Source organism: Artemia franciscana, chromosome 8 (assembly GCF_032884065.1).
Source record: "Artemia franciscana chromosome 8, ASM3288406v1, whole genome shotgun sequence".
NCBI lineage: Eukaryota > Metazoa > Arthropoda > Branchiopoda > Anostraca > Artemiidae > Artemia > Artemia franciscana.
Window position 1 is genome coordinate 33664846 of NC_088870.1, and position 13514 is coordinate 33678359.

Here is a 13514-nt window from a genome sequence, read left to right on the forward strand (position 1 = left end):
TTCTTTTTTCCTTTTTTTTTCAATGTACTCCATCACTTCATTATTTTGTATGATGGGTTATAAATAAATACATACATACATGTCGATGACTGTAAATTACTTTAAAGTATTCAAATAAGAGAAAAAAGAAGAAAAGAGAGAACGCCTTAGAATCCCCCACTGTGCAGACAGCCTAAAAATGTTCGGACTAGAGAGAATGGAAATTTTTAAGAGCCAGTCATCCATGATTTATTATGGGAAAATAAGGATCAAAAATTATTTTCCCACTCACAGTGTGGCGTCTAGCGACTTCATTAGAAAGCTAGAAAAGTTCTTATGCTGACAATTTTTCTTATCGTTTCTTGTATTTTAATGCATCTGACTTCAAAAGTGTGTAAAAAAAACATGCGTGTCTCGGGTCTATGAAGGATATATCTGAGAGATAATTTTGATGCATAGTTATCCTAAACCAGGTTTTTATTTGCCGCATTTCCAAAGAAACTTCTTTCGGTACTGGCAGAGGTGACTGGGAGTGCCAATACTACCTGAAGCAATATATACGTTTGGGCAGAAATAATTTCGGATGTGTTTTCTCAAGTCTTTCATATTTACTTCAGTGTTTTTAGTTTGAATAATGTTCTTCATTATCACAGCTTCAGCACGCAGTGTAGAAGAATCAATGGTTACAAATCTTTAAAATTATTAAAAAAAACTGTCTCGTCCATTTCTGGTTTTAGGAAAACTAGAACTATGGCAAATGCGGTCTATGGCATTTGCCAAAGTGATGTTCTCAGACCTTCATTTCAAGTTGACTGGGCTACGAATGTATATCTTCCAGTAGTCCTCGTGTTAGGTGTCGGTAGGTAAGTTTACTGCGTTACTCTTCCTTACCGTTGTCTCTGTGTAAAATTTTGTGTTGGTGTAACCGGTTCGATTTTGTTAAAGGTTCCATGAAAATTCCCTGTTTTCCCGCAAATTGCTCGATATCTTTCCAAATAATAAACCCATTTTTATTTATTGCAAATGTTTAAATTGTCCTTGTTATTAAATTACTGGACTTCGACAGAGTTCAATCTTTTGTCTGAAAATATTTACGAAGCACCAAAGAGCATGGATAACTTATAACTCATTATATGACGAATTATATTGCGAAGTAGTGTGATTATTGAGATAATATTCAGCAAACTGATTCTTGTCAGGGATGATAAATTATCTTAACAAGAATTAGAATTAAACCTTTATCTCCAAAAGTAAACGTATCATTTTCAGTTCTAACGTTTTTTATAGGGTGGCCAAGAGTTTTTGTTGGGTCGACATTGCCCACCCATGCCCTCTAGCTTCACCCATGGTTGTCACCCATACCATATATATTATTTTATAATTTTTTATTGGAAGATACGTCTTAAGAATTTAAACGTTCTTGAAGTAAAAATAGTTCAGTTCTTAAAAGATGCAATCATGTTTCCACTTTTATTTCCTTCGCGGTTTTTCACCACAATTCTATCTGATATAATTTAGTTTTTGCCAATCACTGTTCAAATAAATTTGAACACTCAGAAGGTATTTTAATAAACTCCAGATTATTCAGTTTGTGAAAGATTATCAAATTTAGGACATCCCATATCCCTACCTGCCAATACTATGTATCTCCTCTTGGCCAACGCTGGTCAATGGTTTAAGGTGAATATTTTGCATTGACTGTTGCAATCTATAGTGACCTTTATTAGTCTAGGAACATTATGAAAAAAGGGGTCAACCTCAAACAAATTGCAATACAAATGATTATTTCACTACCAGACCCAAAAATATGTGAATCTGAAAAATTTGCCGCTCTAGCTCTTTCATAGATTTGATTTTTTGAGGTTGAAGCAAAAAATGTTGATTGAGTAAATACCAGCAAATGTGATTAGATATGTCATTTCTACATTTTTTTTTTGCTGATGAACATGCAACTAAATGTTTAAAGTCAAAAGAAATTTTTGGGACTTAAAAAGGGTCAACCTCAAACATATTGCTATACAAATGATTCTTTCACTACCCAACCAAAAAATATGAGCTGATTCCGATCTAAAAAGTTTGCCACTCTAGCTCTTTTATAAATTTGAGCTTTTTGGGGTTGAATTTGAGGCTGAGGCAAAAAATGTTGATTGAGTAAATTCCAGAAAATGAACATCAAAATAAGAAGAACAATAGGGAATTCTTTTCATAAAGACAGTGGAATTCTAATTTCAATTAATATTTTGGCCCTATGTCCAAGGGCTGTCCGTGGCAAAACATAAATACATAAAAGAAAAAAAGATTTCAATGTACCTGGCTTTGCCGTATTTAATGGTTTTGAGTGACAATTTGAAAAGAATTTTTATTAACGCTTAAATTACAATGCGCTTTAAGTTTGTTAAACCCTATATAGTTCTTTAATCTATGAAAAAGGTAGGAGTAGTAGAAACTTCGAAAGTGGTTTGTACATAATTCCTTACTCTTGTAGAAAACCTTCCATTGGCCACACAAAGTACCAATCTCATTCAGCTTTTTGAGCTCATGAAGTCTATTGAGAAGGTTTACAAAAAAAAAAAAAAAAAAAAAAAACAGAAAAAAACTGACAGAGCTTTTCATTATTCCCCGACTGAAGGAGACAATTCAGTAGAAGAAAGCCACATGTCAAAGGATATGCTTTAAAAAACTACCAAGTGAAAAAATTGCAAATAGAGACGAGTGCAAAAAAAAGAAGAAAAAATATGGACTTAATATGGGAATTAATAATTCTTCTAAAGCAAGTTTTGATAAAGAGTATCAAAAATTTGAATAATTTTATATAATTAAAATTAATAAAAATATAATAATATTGAGAAAACAAGCTGAAATGTAAAACAATTATCTGCAATGAAAAAAAAAATGCGAAAAAAGTGACAAAACAAGCAAAACATGCAAAATTAAAGCTGTGTCTCCCCACTATGCTTGTTTTACTTATATTTAAAATTTTACTCGTAGTCACTACTAGAATATCCTACCCATTAAAAACGCCTTATGTCAACAAGTAAGCAAGGAAACTGTTGAAAAGTGGTTCATGAAGTATATAGGCTCTGAATAAGCGAAGTTTGAAGCTGCAAAGTTGCATAACAACTCTTAAGGAAGTTGTCCAAATTAACAACACTAAAAAGAGGAGAGAAAGTTTATTGACTGAAGTGTTCATGGAATTTTATATTTTTAGCAAAAATATTCTTTTTTTTTATTACCTTAGATAACAGAAAATTATTAAACCACCTATAAAATGACTTTCAATTGATTCTGATTTTAATTTTTTAGGATAATGCGAATGCTGCTTCTTCTCTCCATAGCTACAGGTGTCTTTGGTAATCCCACCACTGAAATTAAGCTTGACGCGTGTTCTATGGTTCTTGAAATTAATACCTTACCTGTCAATAATGCGGATATACGCTGTGACTTATAGCTAAGGCTCAGGGTGTTTTTTCAAAGTTAAAAAAAGTTTGGAAGAATAGAAAGATAAGTCTGCAAATTAAGATTAGAATATTGGAAGCTACAGTGATGACAGTGGTCAAATATGGCTCTGAAGCATGGGCGCTCCGAAAAGCAGATGAAAATTTACTAGATGTTTTCCAGGGAAATTGCCTACGGATCATTCTGGGTACCCGGCTGACTGACCGTATTTCAAACAGTAGGTTGTATGAAAAATGTGGTTCAATCCCACTTTCTAGGGCTATAATGAAAGAAAGGTTGAGCTGGCTAGGCCACGTTCTGCGGATGAAAGATGACAGATTGCCGAAGATTGTACTTTTTGGCCAACCGTCTGGGGCTACACGGAAAGAAGGTCGTCCTTGTCTGGGTTGGGAGCATGTCATAAATAAAGATTTAAAGGAAATGGGAACTTCCTGGGAGGGTGTAAATGAGGGAGGCCTTGAATAGATTAGGTTGGAGGAGGAGCGTGCGTCGCTGTGTTGGCCTCAGGCGGCTTGGTGCTGCAGTGAGTTATTTGTAGTAGTAGTAGTTATGGAACACATTAGTCAGAGGCCAGCTTTATTGGTGGCTGTCCTGATTCATTATATTCAGAAGTATGGATGCTCGTGACTTAAAAGTGAACCTTGGTGCTTTTGAGATTTGTCACGTCGCGTTCATTGTTGGTGCTCTAAATGACACAGGTATAACAACTATATGTCTGTCTATATTTCGACTTACTCCAGGCTTTAAGAAGTTGGATTTGTCTTTTAATAGGATATTCTCTCTTTTCGGCACAGTGATTCAGTTTCTAGCTGACATAGTAGAAAATATCTTTAGTCACAACGAAACTAGCCTCACTTCAAAGAGCAATTTTACGAAAATGAAGAATATGAATTTGCTTGACCTAAGCCTTAATCAAAATACGTACTTTAAAATTGGACTTCCCCAGTCTCTCTCCTATTTGAATCTGAGCAGTAATGTTATTAATGAACTATCAGATACTTTTAATCACCATGGCCTTTAAACGTTGTGAGATGTTTGTAAGAATCCAGTTCGTAATTTTGGTGCAGCTCTATACATATCCAAACTTTACAGTGTTTGTATATCAGACGATAATATGTGTGATGATATAGTCCAAAACTTTGATGCGCCGAATGTGAAAGGGTTATTTCTCACTGGAAATCCCCAGAGAATAGGTCTACGTAATAAAGTTGACTTTTCACAAAGTGCTAGTGATTCGTTCGTCTAATTTTCACACATGGAAAAACTTTCTGTACATCATTATTCAGTGACACACGTCAATTTCTTGCAGTGACACACGTCAGATTACCATCATGTTATTATGTCAGTCTTCAGTACGTGACAGCCTCTGAAATGATCCAAGCTAGTTCATTTGGAAATATTATGACTCTAGATCTAAGTCACAGCCGGCAGCTTGCACAAGAAGTATTGACGGACATAGGAATAATTGAGTTTATGACATCATTACAGACAATAACTGCACACCAGTGTCGAATCACATCACTCAGTTGGTTGAATTATTTTATGAAATGTGATATAAATTTCAATGAAGGAATCTGTTCAACCAAAGATGAAACCCTTTGTACTGAGTTATACAAAAAAAAAAAAAAAAAACAGTTCAAAATTATCTAGATACGAGACATTAAGCTGTATTTATACAGATAAGGCCCTGCAACAATATTGTCATGAAAAAACCACAACCCGAAATACACTAGCTTACATTACGACAGCAGCACTGATTTCAACTGCTTTTCATGTAGACGCTTCACCAGCGAATACCCACGGTTTTCTGAAACTTGTAGCATTTACCCGAGTACACCGTATGATCCAGTAACTAGAGATCCTTATCATGATCACAATTCACATATAGGAATCACCGTTGGGATTGTTTTTGGGATGGTTCTTGTTCTTATTTTAGTTGGTCTTGAATTATATTTTTTCAAAGACCAAGAGAAAGAATAATCATGGTGTACCTGTAAAGTCGTGTCGTGTCGAAACTCTTTTCGAAGTTTTTACAACAACAAATGGCTAACTCAAAATTTCTATCAGATATATTTCTGGAGTTCAAAATGGGCTCTAAAACTCCTGGTTTGCAATCCAATGAGCCCCCTCCAAAAATTCGTGTAAAGTCGTGTCGTGTCGAAAAGAGAAACTCCAAGAAAAGGAAATTTTGTATTGAGATAAAAAAAAAAATTGATTTATAATGATTGGATTTCGATCCGATTTTGATGTGATAGAATTTTTTATCTAGTCTCAAAAATTTTGATTGGATTTGATCGGGGAAATGGTGGGCATGGGAAGGGGGTTAGTTGTCCTTCAAATGCTTTTGACTATTAAGAAGGGCACTAGCCCTTTCAATTTTCAATCGAATGGACTCTTTTCGAAATTTCTACAACAAAATTTCTATCAGAGGCAGTTCGGGAAAATACGAGGTGTGTGTGTGGGGGGGGGGTATCCACCTGCTGATCACTATGAAATTCAAAATGGACCCTAAAACTTTTGGCTAGCAATCCAATGAGCCCCCTCCGAAGTTCATACGATCACCCTTTCTGTAATTTCCCAGGGCAGAACCTCCAATCCTTGCCTTGAGGGCTCTGGGGGGAGGTCGTCATCCTCAAAGATATAATTTTTGGATCATTCAACTACGTTGAACAAAAGGGCTATCTCAAAATTTTTGTTGAATGAGTTTGGGGAAATGTTGATGTTTGGGGAAATGTTGATGTTTGGGGAAATTGAGGATATGATTGGATTTGATTCTGATTTGTATCAGAAGAATAATATATAGAAAGAAGAAGAATATTTTAGTTCGATTGCGTTTTCTAAAAAAATGACGTTAAATATTATACCCTATTTTTGTATTTTATTTTTGAATCCTGAACCTAACGCTCAGGAACAGCAATAATTTCTTTTATAGTTTAAATTTATGCACTCTTAGCCCTGTGGTCCAAAGACTGTCAGATTTAAGTTTTAAGTCAATAAGAAGAAATCATTCTGGTGTATTTCTATGCCCCATTCGGCCAGTGCTCCTCGTATGATTTTGTATGTATTAAGTAGTCCTGACCCAGGTACTGATGGGTCTAACTTTCAAACTTATGACGGGACGATACGTTTTTTGACCCCTTGTCAGGATCCTTTGTGGCTTGCAAGAAAATGTTGAGGCCCCTGGAATTTTTTAGTAGATTGGGAAGAAAAGTTGAAACAAGCCCACCTATTGTCCACTGTAAAACATATTTTCGTGAACAATGGACAAACTTGTTTAATTTAATGCCCAGTCCCTGGATTAGCGCGGGTCTTGTCATCTCTTGAGTCACATTTATTTGAAATCTCGACCGTTCTGACCAAAATACCTAAGCATAAGCATTCTTCTGAAGTTGTGGGGAGGGTTGCGTTTTTTTTTTGGGGGGGGGGGATGCAAAAGGGAACTGAATTTGTGATGTTTACCCTCCAATAATTTTGGCTCTTAAAAAAAGAAATTAAACAACTAAACCTTGATTGAATGGGCCCCTTCTCAGTTTCTTGGATCACGCTTAACGCAAGAAATGTCCAGATAGAAAAGAAAAAAAGTAGAAAGTGGAACACTTTATTCCTTACAAAATGAATGCTCGTGTATCAACATTGCCCAACCGTTTGTGAGAAGCTTAATTAGACAAACCGACTACATACAGGTCATGATATATATTAGCACAATTACGCTACTATGACATTATGGGTCTGAGACTTACAATACTTTCTTTCCATATAGCCTACGACTGTACCATAGTGCACCCAGCCTTGGATTTAGTCTCACTAGAAGTAATTGAAAATATAATTTAAGCGAACTGAAATTTTTTGAATCTAATGAAGTAAGTATTCTTAAATATTATTTATATTTTAAAATATTAAATATTATTATAGTTTTTTGTACTCAGAAGTGTTTTCATTAAATTTTGTTACTTAATCAATAACTAGAAAATCTTATTTCAAAAAAACTATGCCTTTTGAGCAAGACCTTTGCATATTTCCTAATTATATTTTAATCAACAAAACGTATTGATTAAAATATTCGATATTTTGAATAATGCATTTGCTTGATTACAATTTTGTTTGAAGAAAAAATACATTTTGAACGACACCATTGAATATTTCCTAATCTTATTTCAATTAGGAGAACATTCTGATAAATAGTATTATGTATTTTGAATGATGCATTTGACTATTTCCACCTTATTTCAAGAAACCATACGATTTTAGCAAGACCATTTTGAAGAATGTACTTCAAAAACATTTCGAAGAAAATATTCTATTTTGAACAGTGCATTTGCCTATTTCCATCATATTTCTAGAAATAATACATTCTGAGCAACATCATCACATTTCCTTCATCCTATTTCAAGCATAAGAATATCTTGATGAAAATAATTAATATTTGAATAATGCATTTACTTATTCCCATCTTATTTCAAGAACCAATCGCATATTTCCTCTTCCTATTTCGAGCAGCAAAACATTTTGACGAGAATATTTGATTTTTTAAATAAAAACATTTTCTTATTTTCATTTCTGAATAGTACATTTGCTTATTTCCATATTATTTCATGAAACAATTTATTTTGAGGGACACCATTGCATATTTGCTTATCCGATTTAAAGCAGTAAAACATTTTGGAAAAAAATGTATTGTTTAAGAAGGCATTTGCTAATTTCCATCATATTTCAAGAACCAATATATTTTGAGCAGTATCATCCCATAATAAATCAAATATTGTCAATGACCAACCATAGAGTACCACGGGAGGTGGATGCACAAAATATTGGAAACATAACAAAGTAATTCAATGGCGCATACAATACTGTATATTTATATAAAAATTCATATGGCGTAATATAGTACTCGGCATGGTTTCTTACTCAAACATAATATAATTCATTTTTCAATAATAACAGTCAATGTTCCGTGGTCAATAGCAAAAGTGTACGTTCAATAGTATACCACAAGATGATTTTATCAAGCTAACAGCAAAAGAAATTCTCTTGCGTTATTTTTGAAATACAAAATGAAAATGTTGTAGATATGTTGCTCGTAATTTTTTTGATTTTTTTGATTTTTTTTTTTTTTTTTTTTTTTTTTTTTTATAGAAGAGCAAAATTTGTTTTGACATTCGTTTTGGGCTTGAGATAGCTTTCGATACCTTATTTATATACTTAAATAACTTCTATATAACTTATCTCAACCAATTGTGTTTTGACTTACAGAAAATGTATTTAACTTACATTTTCCAATCCTAATAAATTAGGATTGTGAATTTATTAGTGAATAATTCTTGTGCCATAGCCTTACCAGGGATGACATTGAGCGTTGCCTTCTCCTCTTACATTTTTTTTTATAGATAAGATCAGTATTAATGTAGGAATTTCTGCACTTTTGATTTTAATATTGATTGTTTCTATAATAATAAATAATTTTATGCTTATTGACTTTCGGTACCAAACTTTTCTAGCAACAAAAGCCTGTTAGTGTAATTACATTTTTAAACAAATTTGGTCCTTCTCTATGTCATAGCGTTTAAACTAAAAAGAAATATAATGACACAATAAGGTTTCACATGCACACATACACAAAATACAAAAAACATATTTCCCATCCAGATTCTGAAGTCTCATGGTCAGAGGACTAGAGGATTTCAGTTTGAAAATAAGGTAGGTAGGGTAATACTCTCCAGTTTGAGGAGAAAAACTTTTATTGTGGGATATACAAAACCTCAATATATAGGATATGACTGGAAATGGAACAGAAGAATATTTTCTACTGATGAACATGATAAGACCTTTTCTCACGCACTTAGGGGTAATTATTTAAGTGAGCATACCAGGTATTTAAATGCCACTGTATCGCCTTTGTTCGTTATTTTACAAGCGAAGAAAACAAAAAACCAACAAGAAATGGGACAAATTTCCAAGATAGTGCAAATGTCAAAATTAACAATCTACTTTGGCATTTAGATGCTTCAAATCGAGGATTAGGGGGTTTCGACGACAACCTTCTCCGGGTGCCCCTGAGAGCAGTAGGCATGTATAAGGGTCTACTACTAATTTCAATCAACCTCCAGACTCAAACCCTCCTAGTGCGACCCACATTCCCAGTGTAGATGGATCAAAGCCAGTAACGACTACCAGGATCAAACTGGGGAGACAGTTCACCACAAGAGGAGGTCTATTGAGAAGCAATCCGAGGTCAAATAAAGAATTCTTCTTTCTAATAATGATTCTGATGACCAGGTGCCGCTTGACGCAAATGGGTACCGAGTGGTGGGAGACTCTCCACTCTCTTTTAAGGAAAGGTTGTTGCCTAACCAAGCCGGTCAGAAGCTGGTGGGTAGTGTTCTCAAGATGGGGTGAATAATTTTGGATGTCTTGACGTCAGGCAAGTGTTCGAAAATGACCATGTATTAGTAAAATGAGCTCATATAGGCCCATACGAAGGATAGAAGGCCTTTAGACCTTTTAAGAGAAGAAACTCCATGGTTTTATCTTGAGGTTCTCTACATATTTCATGTAAGTTGGCACTTTTCCTTTGTCTGTTTAATTCAGCCTCCATTCAAAAATAATATATAGATTATGCCATTCCTCTCTGACATGAAATTCAAGTGTACAAGCCAGAACCAAAATAAATTAGGAAACAGGCGGAGTCGGAGTTGAGTTTTTTCTCAGGGGGAGGGGATATAGACTTTGCCATCAATACTGTAAATACTGCAATTTTGCCGTAAATATTACAATTTTAGACTGTTTTACCTTCCCCTGGGCGTGTCACCCGGGGCGCTTGCCCCCTTCCTCCCCTGTATGTGGCCCTGGAAACAGGGACAGTATGACTCAGCTCATGGCTCATTTTATCTTCCTAAATTCTCCTTTGAAAGTACGATTAAGATTGTTTCATTTAGTTTTGATGGTAATAATGCTCAACGTCTTTCCATGTCGGTTGACCGAAGGGCAGTTTCTTAAAATTTGTGTTTCTACATTTCTCATTTTGAGACTGCAGTGGGGATCCGATTAATTGAAGTATAGTCTTAAGAAATGGAATGGCTCTTGAAGATATCACTCTTGTTTCCGCTCGTCCTACCTTCGTGGTTTTTACCACAATTGTGTGGGTGATATCATTTAGTTTTTACCTATCGTTGCTCAAATAATGTCGAGGACTTCGAGAAGGTATTCTATTTTTCCATTTTTCCATATAAATGTGGTATAGAATCTCTATTCTCAACAAATATAGCCGTTGAAGGTTCAGTTGTCGCCTAAGGACTAGGAAAATTTAAATAATAAAAAAAGATATATACGGTTCATTCGAGTTTTTATTTGCGGATTAATTGATCCGCAATGTTTGAATTAATTGATGTAATCTATACTAGCTAATTTTTTAGTTAGCAATAAGTTTGTGTGGTTCCTTAAGTCCGGTGGACCTGTGCCCCTTAAATTGCACTTAGAGGTTGAAAAATACCTTTTGAGAGTATTTTCAGTGATTTGTTTTTGCTATTTTCATATAGTATATTGAAAAGACGATAAATTACTCTTTAACAATTGAAAATCACTTTGACCCCCCCTTTTTTTTAGTAAGAGCTTTTGTCCTGCATACACCTCACATTCTCCGAAGTGAGAAAGACAAGAACAAATATTTTTAAATAAAGGAACTCCCCATTTAGGGGATTTGAATCAATCTGTCTTCAAAAGGACACTGGGTGATCCCCGGCGACAATAATGTCTCTTTTAATATATGCCTTTTTATATGAAACCATTGCTTATTTATTAAAACGTAATTTTGCATTATTTCAGTTTTATCGTTTAAATGAAAAAAGTATGCGTCTCATAATATGCAACATTCTACATAGAATATCACTTACAAAATTAGTAGTTGATTTGGTGTTTTTAGTAAGAGCTTTTATTTTTTTAGTAAGAGCCTTTGTCCTGCATACACCTCATGTTCTCTGAAGTGAGGACGACAAGAAAAAACATTTTTAAATAAAGGAATTCTGAAAATATAGGGGATTTGAATCAATCTGTCTTAAAAAGGACACTGGGTGATCCCCGGCGACAATAATGTCTCTTTTAATATATGCCTCTTTATATGAATCCATTGCTTATTTATAAATACGTAACTTTGCATTATTTCAGTTTTATCGATTGAATGAAAAAAGTATGCGTCTCATAATATACGACATTCTACATAGAATATCACTTACAAAATAAGTAGTTGATTTGGTGTTTTTGTTGCTCTTGAAATTACGAACCAATTTTATCTCAAAGGAAGGGGAGAAAGCACCAGTGTGATTTGCTATGGGGCAGAGGGGGGTGGGGGCTTTCCCACCTGACAACAGGTTGGTTTCCTCCTTAGCTAAAATTCAGAGTCTTTACAAATCTTGTCACAACTAAGATCAGCCGACATAATTCAAGCATCCAAAGATCCGTTTTCCTTAGCATACCTTTACCTTTATGGTACTATATTGCTAATTTTGGTAAAATTCTAGTTAATTGACTTCTTGCTATCTCAGAATGGGTTTAGGTTGGGAAAATGAAACTTTCAGGGATGGATCTACAGACTAAACTAAGTCCCGGGAAGGTGTTTTGAAGTACCTACCTCTACTCCCTCTCCCTCTAGAGGGTCATGACCTTTGATGACCTTTAAAATATGTGTGTTATAAAAGTAAAGCCTTGTAAAATAGATCTTATGCTTGAATGAAGTACAACAAAATTGTTTTCTGCTTCAGAACTTTGCTCAAACCCAATTTACAAGGTTTTAAAGATATGCAAATACATTTCCTAAATTTTGAAGAAAAACAAACAAAAAACAGTGATATGGCTCAAAATTCTACTCAAATAACAGGAATTGCATTTTCAGAACTAAAGGCAGAGAAAAAGCAACTAGTAACTGAAAATTAAGGTAAAATGTTATTTTGTAAAAATTTCAATAGGTATAGACCTCTCATGTAGGCAAATTTCAGGGCCCTCTAGAGGAAGAAGGAGTGAAGGTGGGTACTTTGAAATACCTTCCCGGGACATACTTTAGCCTGTAGACCCATCCCTGAAAGTTTCATTTTCCTAACCTAAACCCTTTCCGAGATAGCAAGAAGTCAATTAACTAGAATTTTACCTTAATTTTTTCATTTTTCACTGTCATTTTCACTTGACTTGGTAAAATCGGCTCCAACTTTGAAAAACGAAAATCCACACGCAGCCAGGAAGCACTAACATAGCAAGGCAGTTAATAGAGAAAACGCAGGGAGTCATTATGCTCCACTTTAACATGACATAAATTATGAAATGTGTGATCTGAAACAAGGCACAATCCGAAAATATTAGCATAGTAAGCACAAAAAGAAAAGTCCTTGACATTAATTGAACAACGAAAAAGCCGACGAAGCAGTAGGCTGTCTCACTGACCTCAACATACGGCAAATATCGTCAACATCATCAAGCAAGTGCTAATTAAACGCTAATTCAATAAAAGCAAAGGCAACGGGATTCTCTCAGAAAGGAAAGATATAACCGGTGGTATAATAGGTGCCTGGGATTGGTACGACTTTATGCTGTCCTGAAATAGGTAAATTCAAAGGTCCAGATATCTTAAAATCCCCTTAATCGTAGGATAAGACTAGATCATTTCAATTATGATAACCATATATTTTATTGATCAGGTTATGATTTAGGAAGGACAAATTGATGGAAAAAATGAGCTTAGCAGTAACGAAACTTGTGATAAAAAAAGGAAGGAGAATTTGAAACACCAGAAAGTACAAAATCCATCTTTATAAAAGCTAACAATGAAATTAATTGCTTTAAGCATATTAGAGGCCAAAAGTAACCTCAATATGGCATAAAATATTTAAACGTAACACTCGACTGCAACAACAACAAAAAAATACCGAAGAAACTGCAATTTCACTATCGACTAGACTTCGAGTTTTTTTTTCTGTACAAAATGGCGTAAAATCGTTTGCGTTGCAATTTGGTTACGGTTATCCATCTTTTTTCTTCATTAAATTAAAATGTATTGCTCAGAGAAATTTTGTATTGCTAAGCATGACAAGGGTTTTGGG

General features: G+C 34.5%; 1 protein-coding gene across 5 annotated transcripts in view; it reads left to right on the forward strand.

The window, feature by feature from the left end:
• LOC136030325 (leucine-rich repeat transmembrane neuronal protein 3-like) overlaps positions 1-13514 on the forward strand; it is a 29724-nt gene that overhangs the window by 6029 nt on the left and 10181 nt on the right. Inside the window, exons 1-2 of one of the 5 annotated variants that reach the window (XM_065709232.1) lie at positions 828-842; positions 7196-7295. The exons of 1 other annotated variant lie outside the window; for it this stretch is intronic. In XM_065709232.1, coding sequence (XP_065565304.1) covers positions 7291-7295 — 5 coding nt within the window. In that variant the 5' untranslated portion in view covers positions 828-842; positions 7196-7290. Of the gene's footprint in view, positions 1-827; positions 843-1506; positions 1660-7195; positions 7296-10497; positions 10633-13514 lie in introns of those variants that run through there. 3 more of the 5 variants (XM_065709230.1, XM_065709231.1, XM_065709229.1) reach the window with 3 other exon arrangements.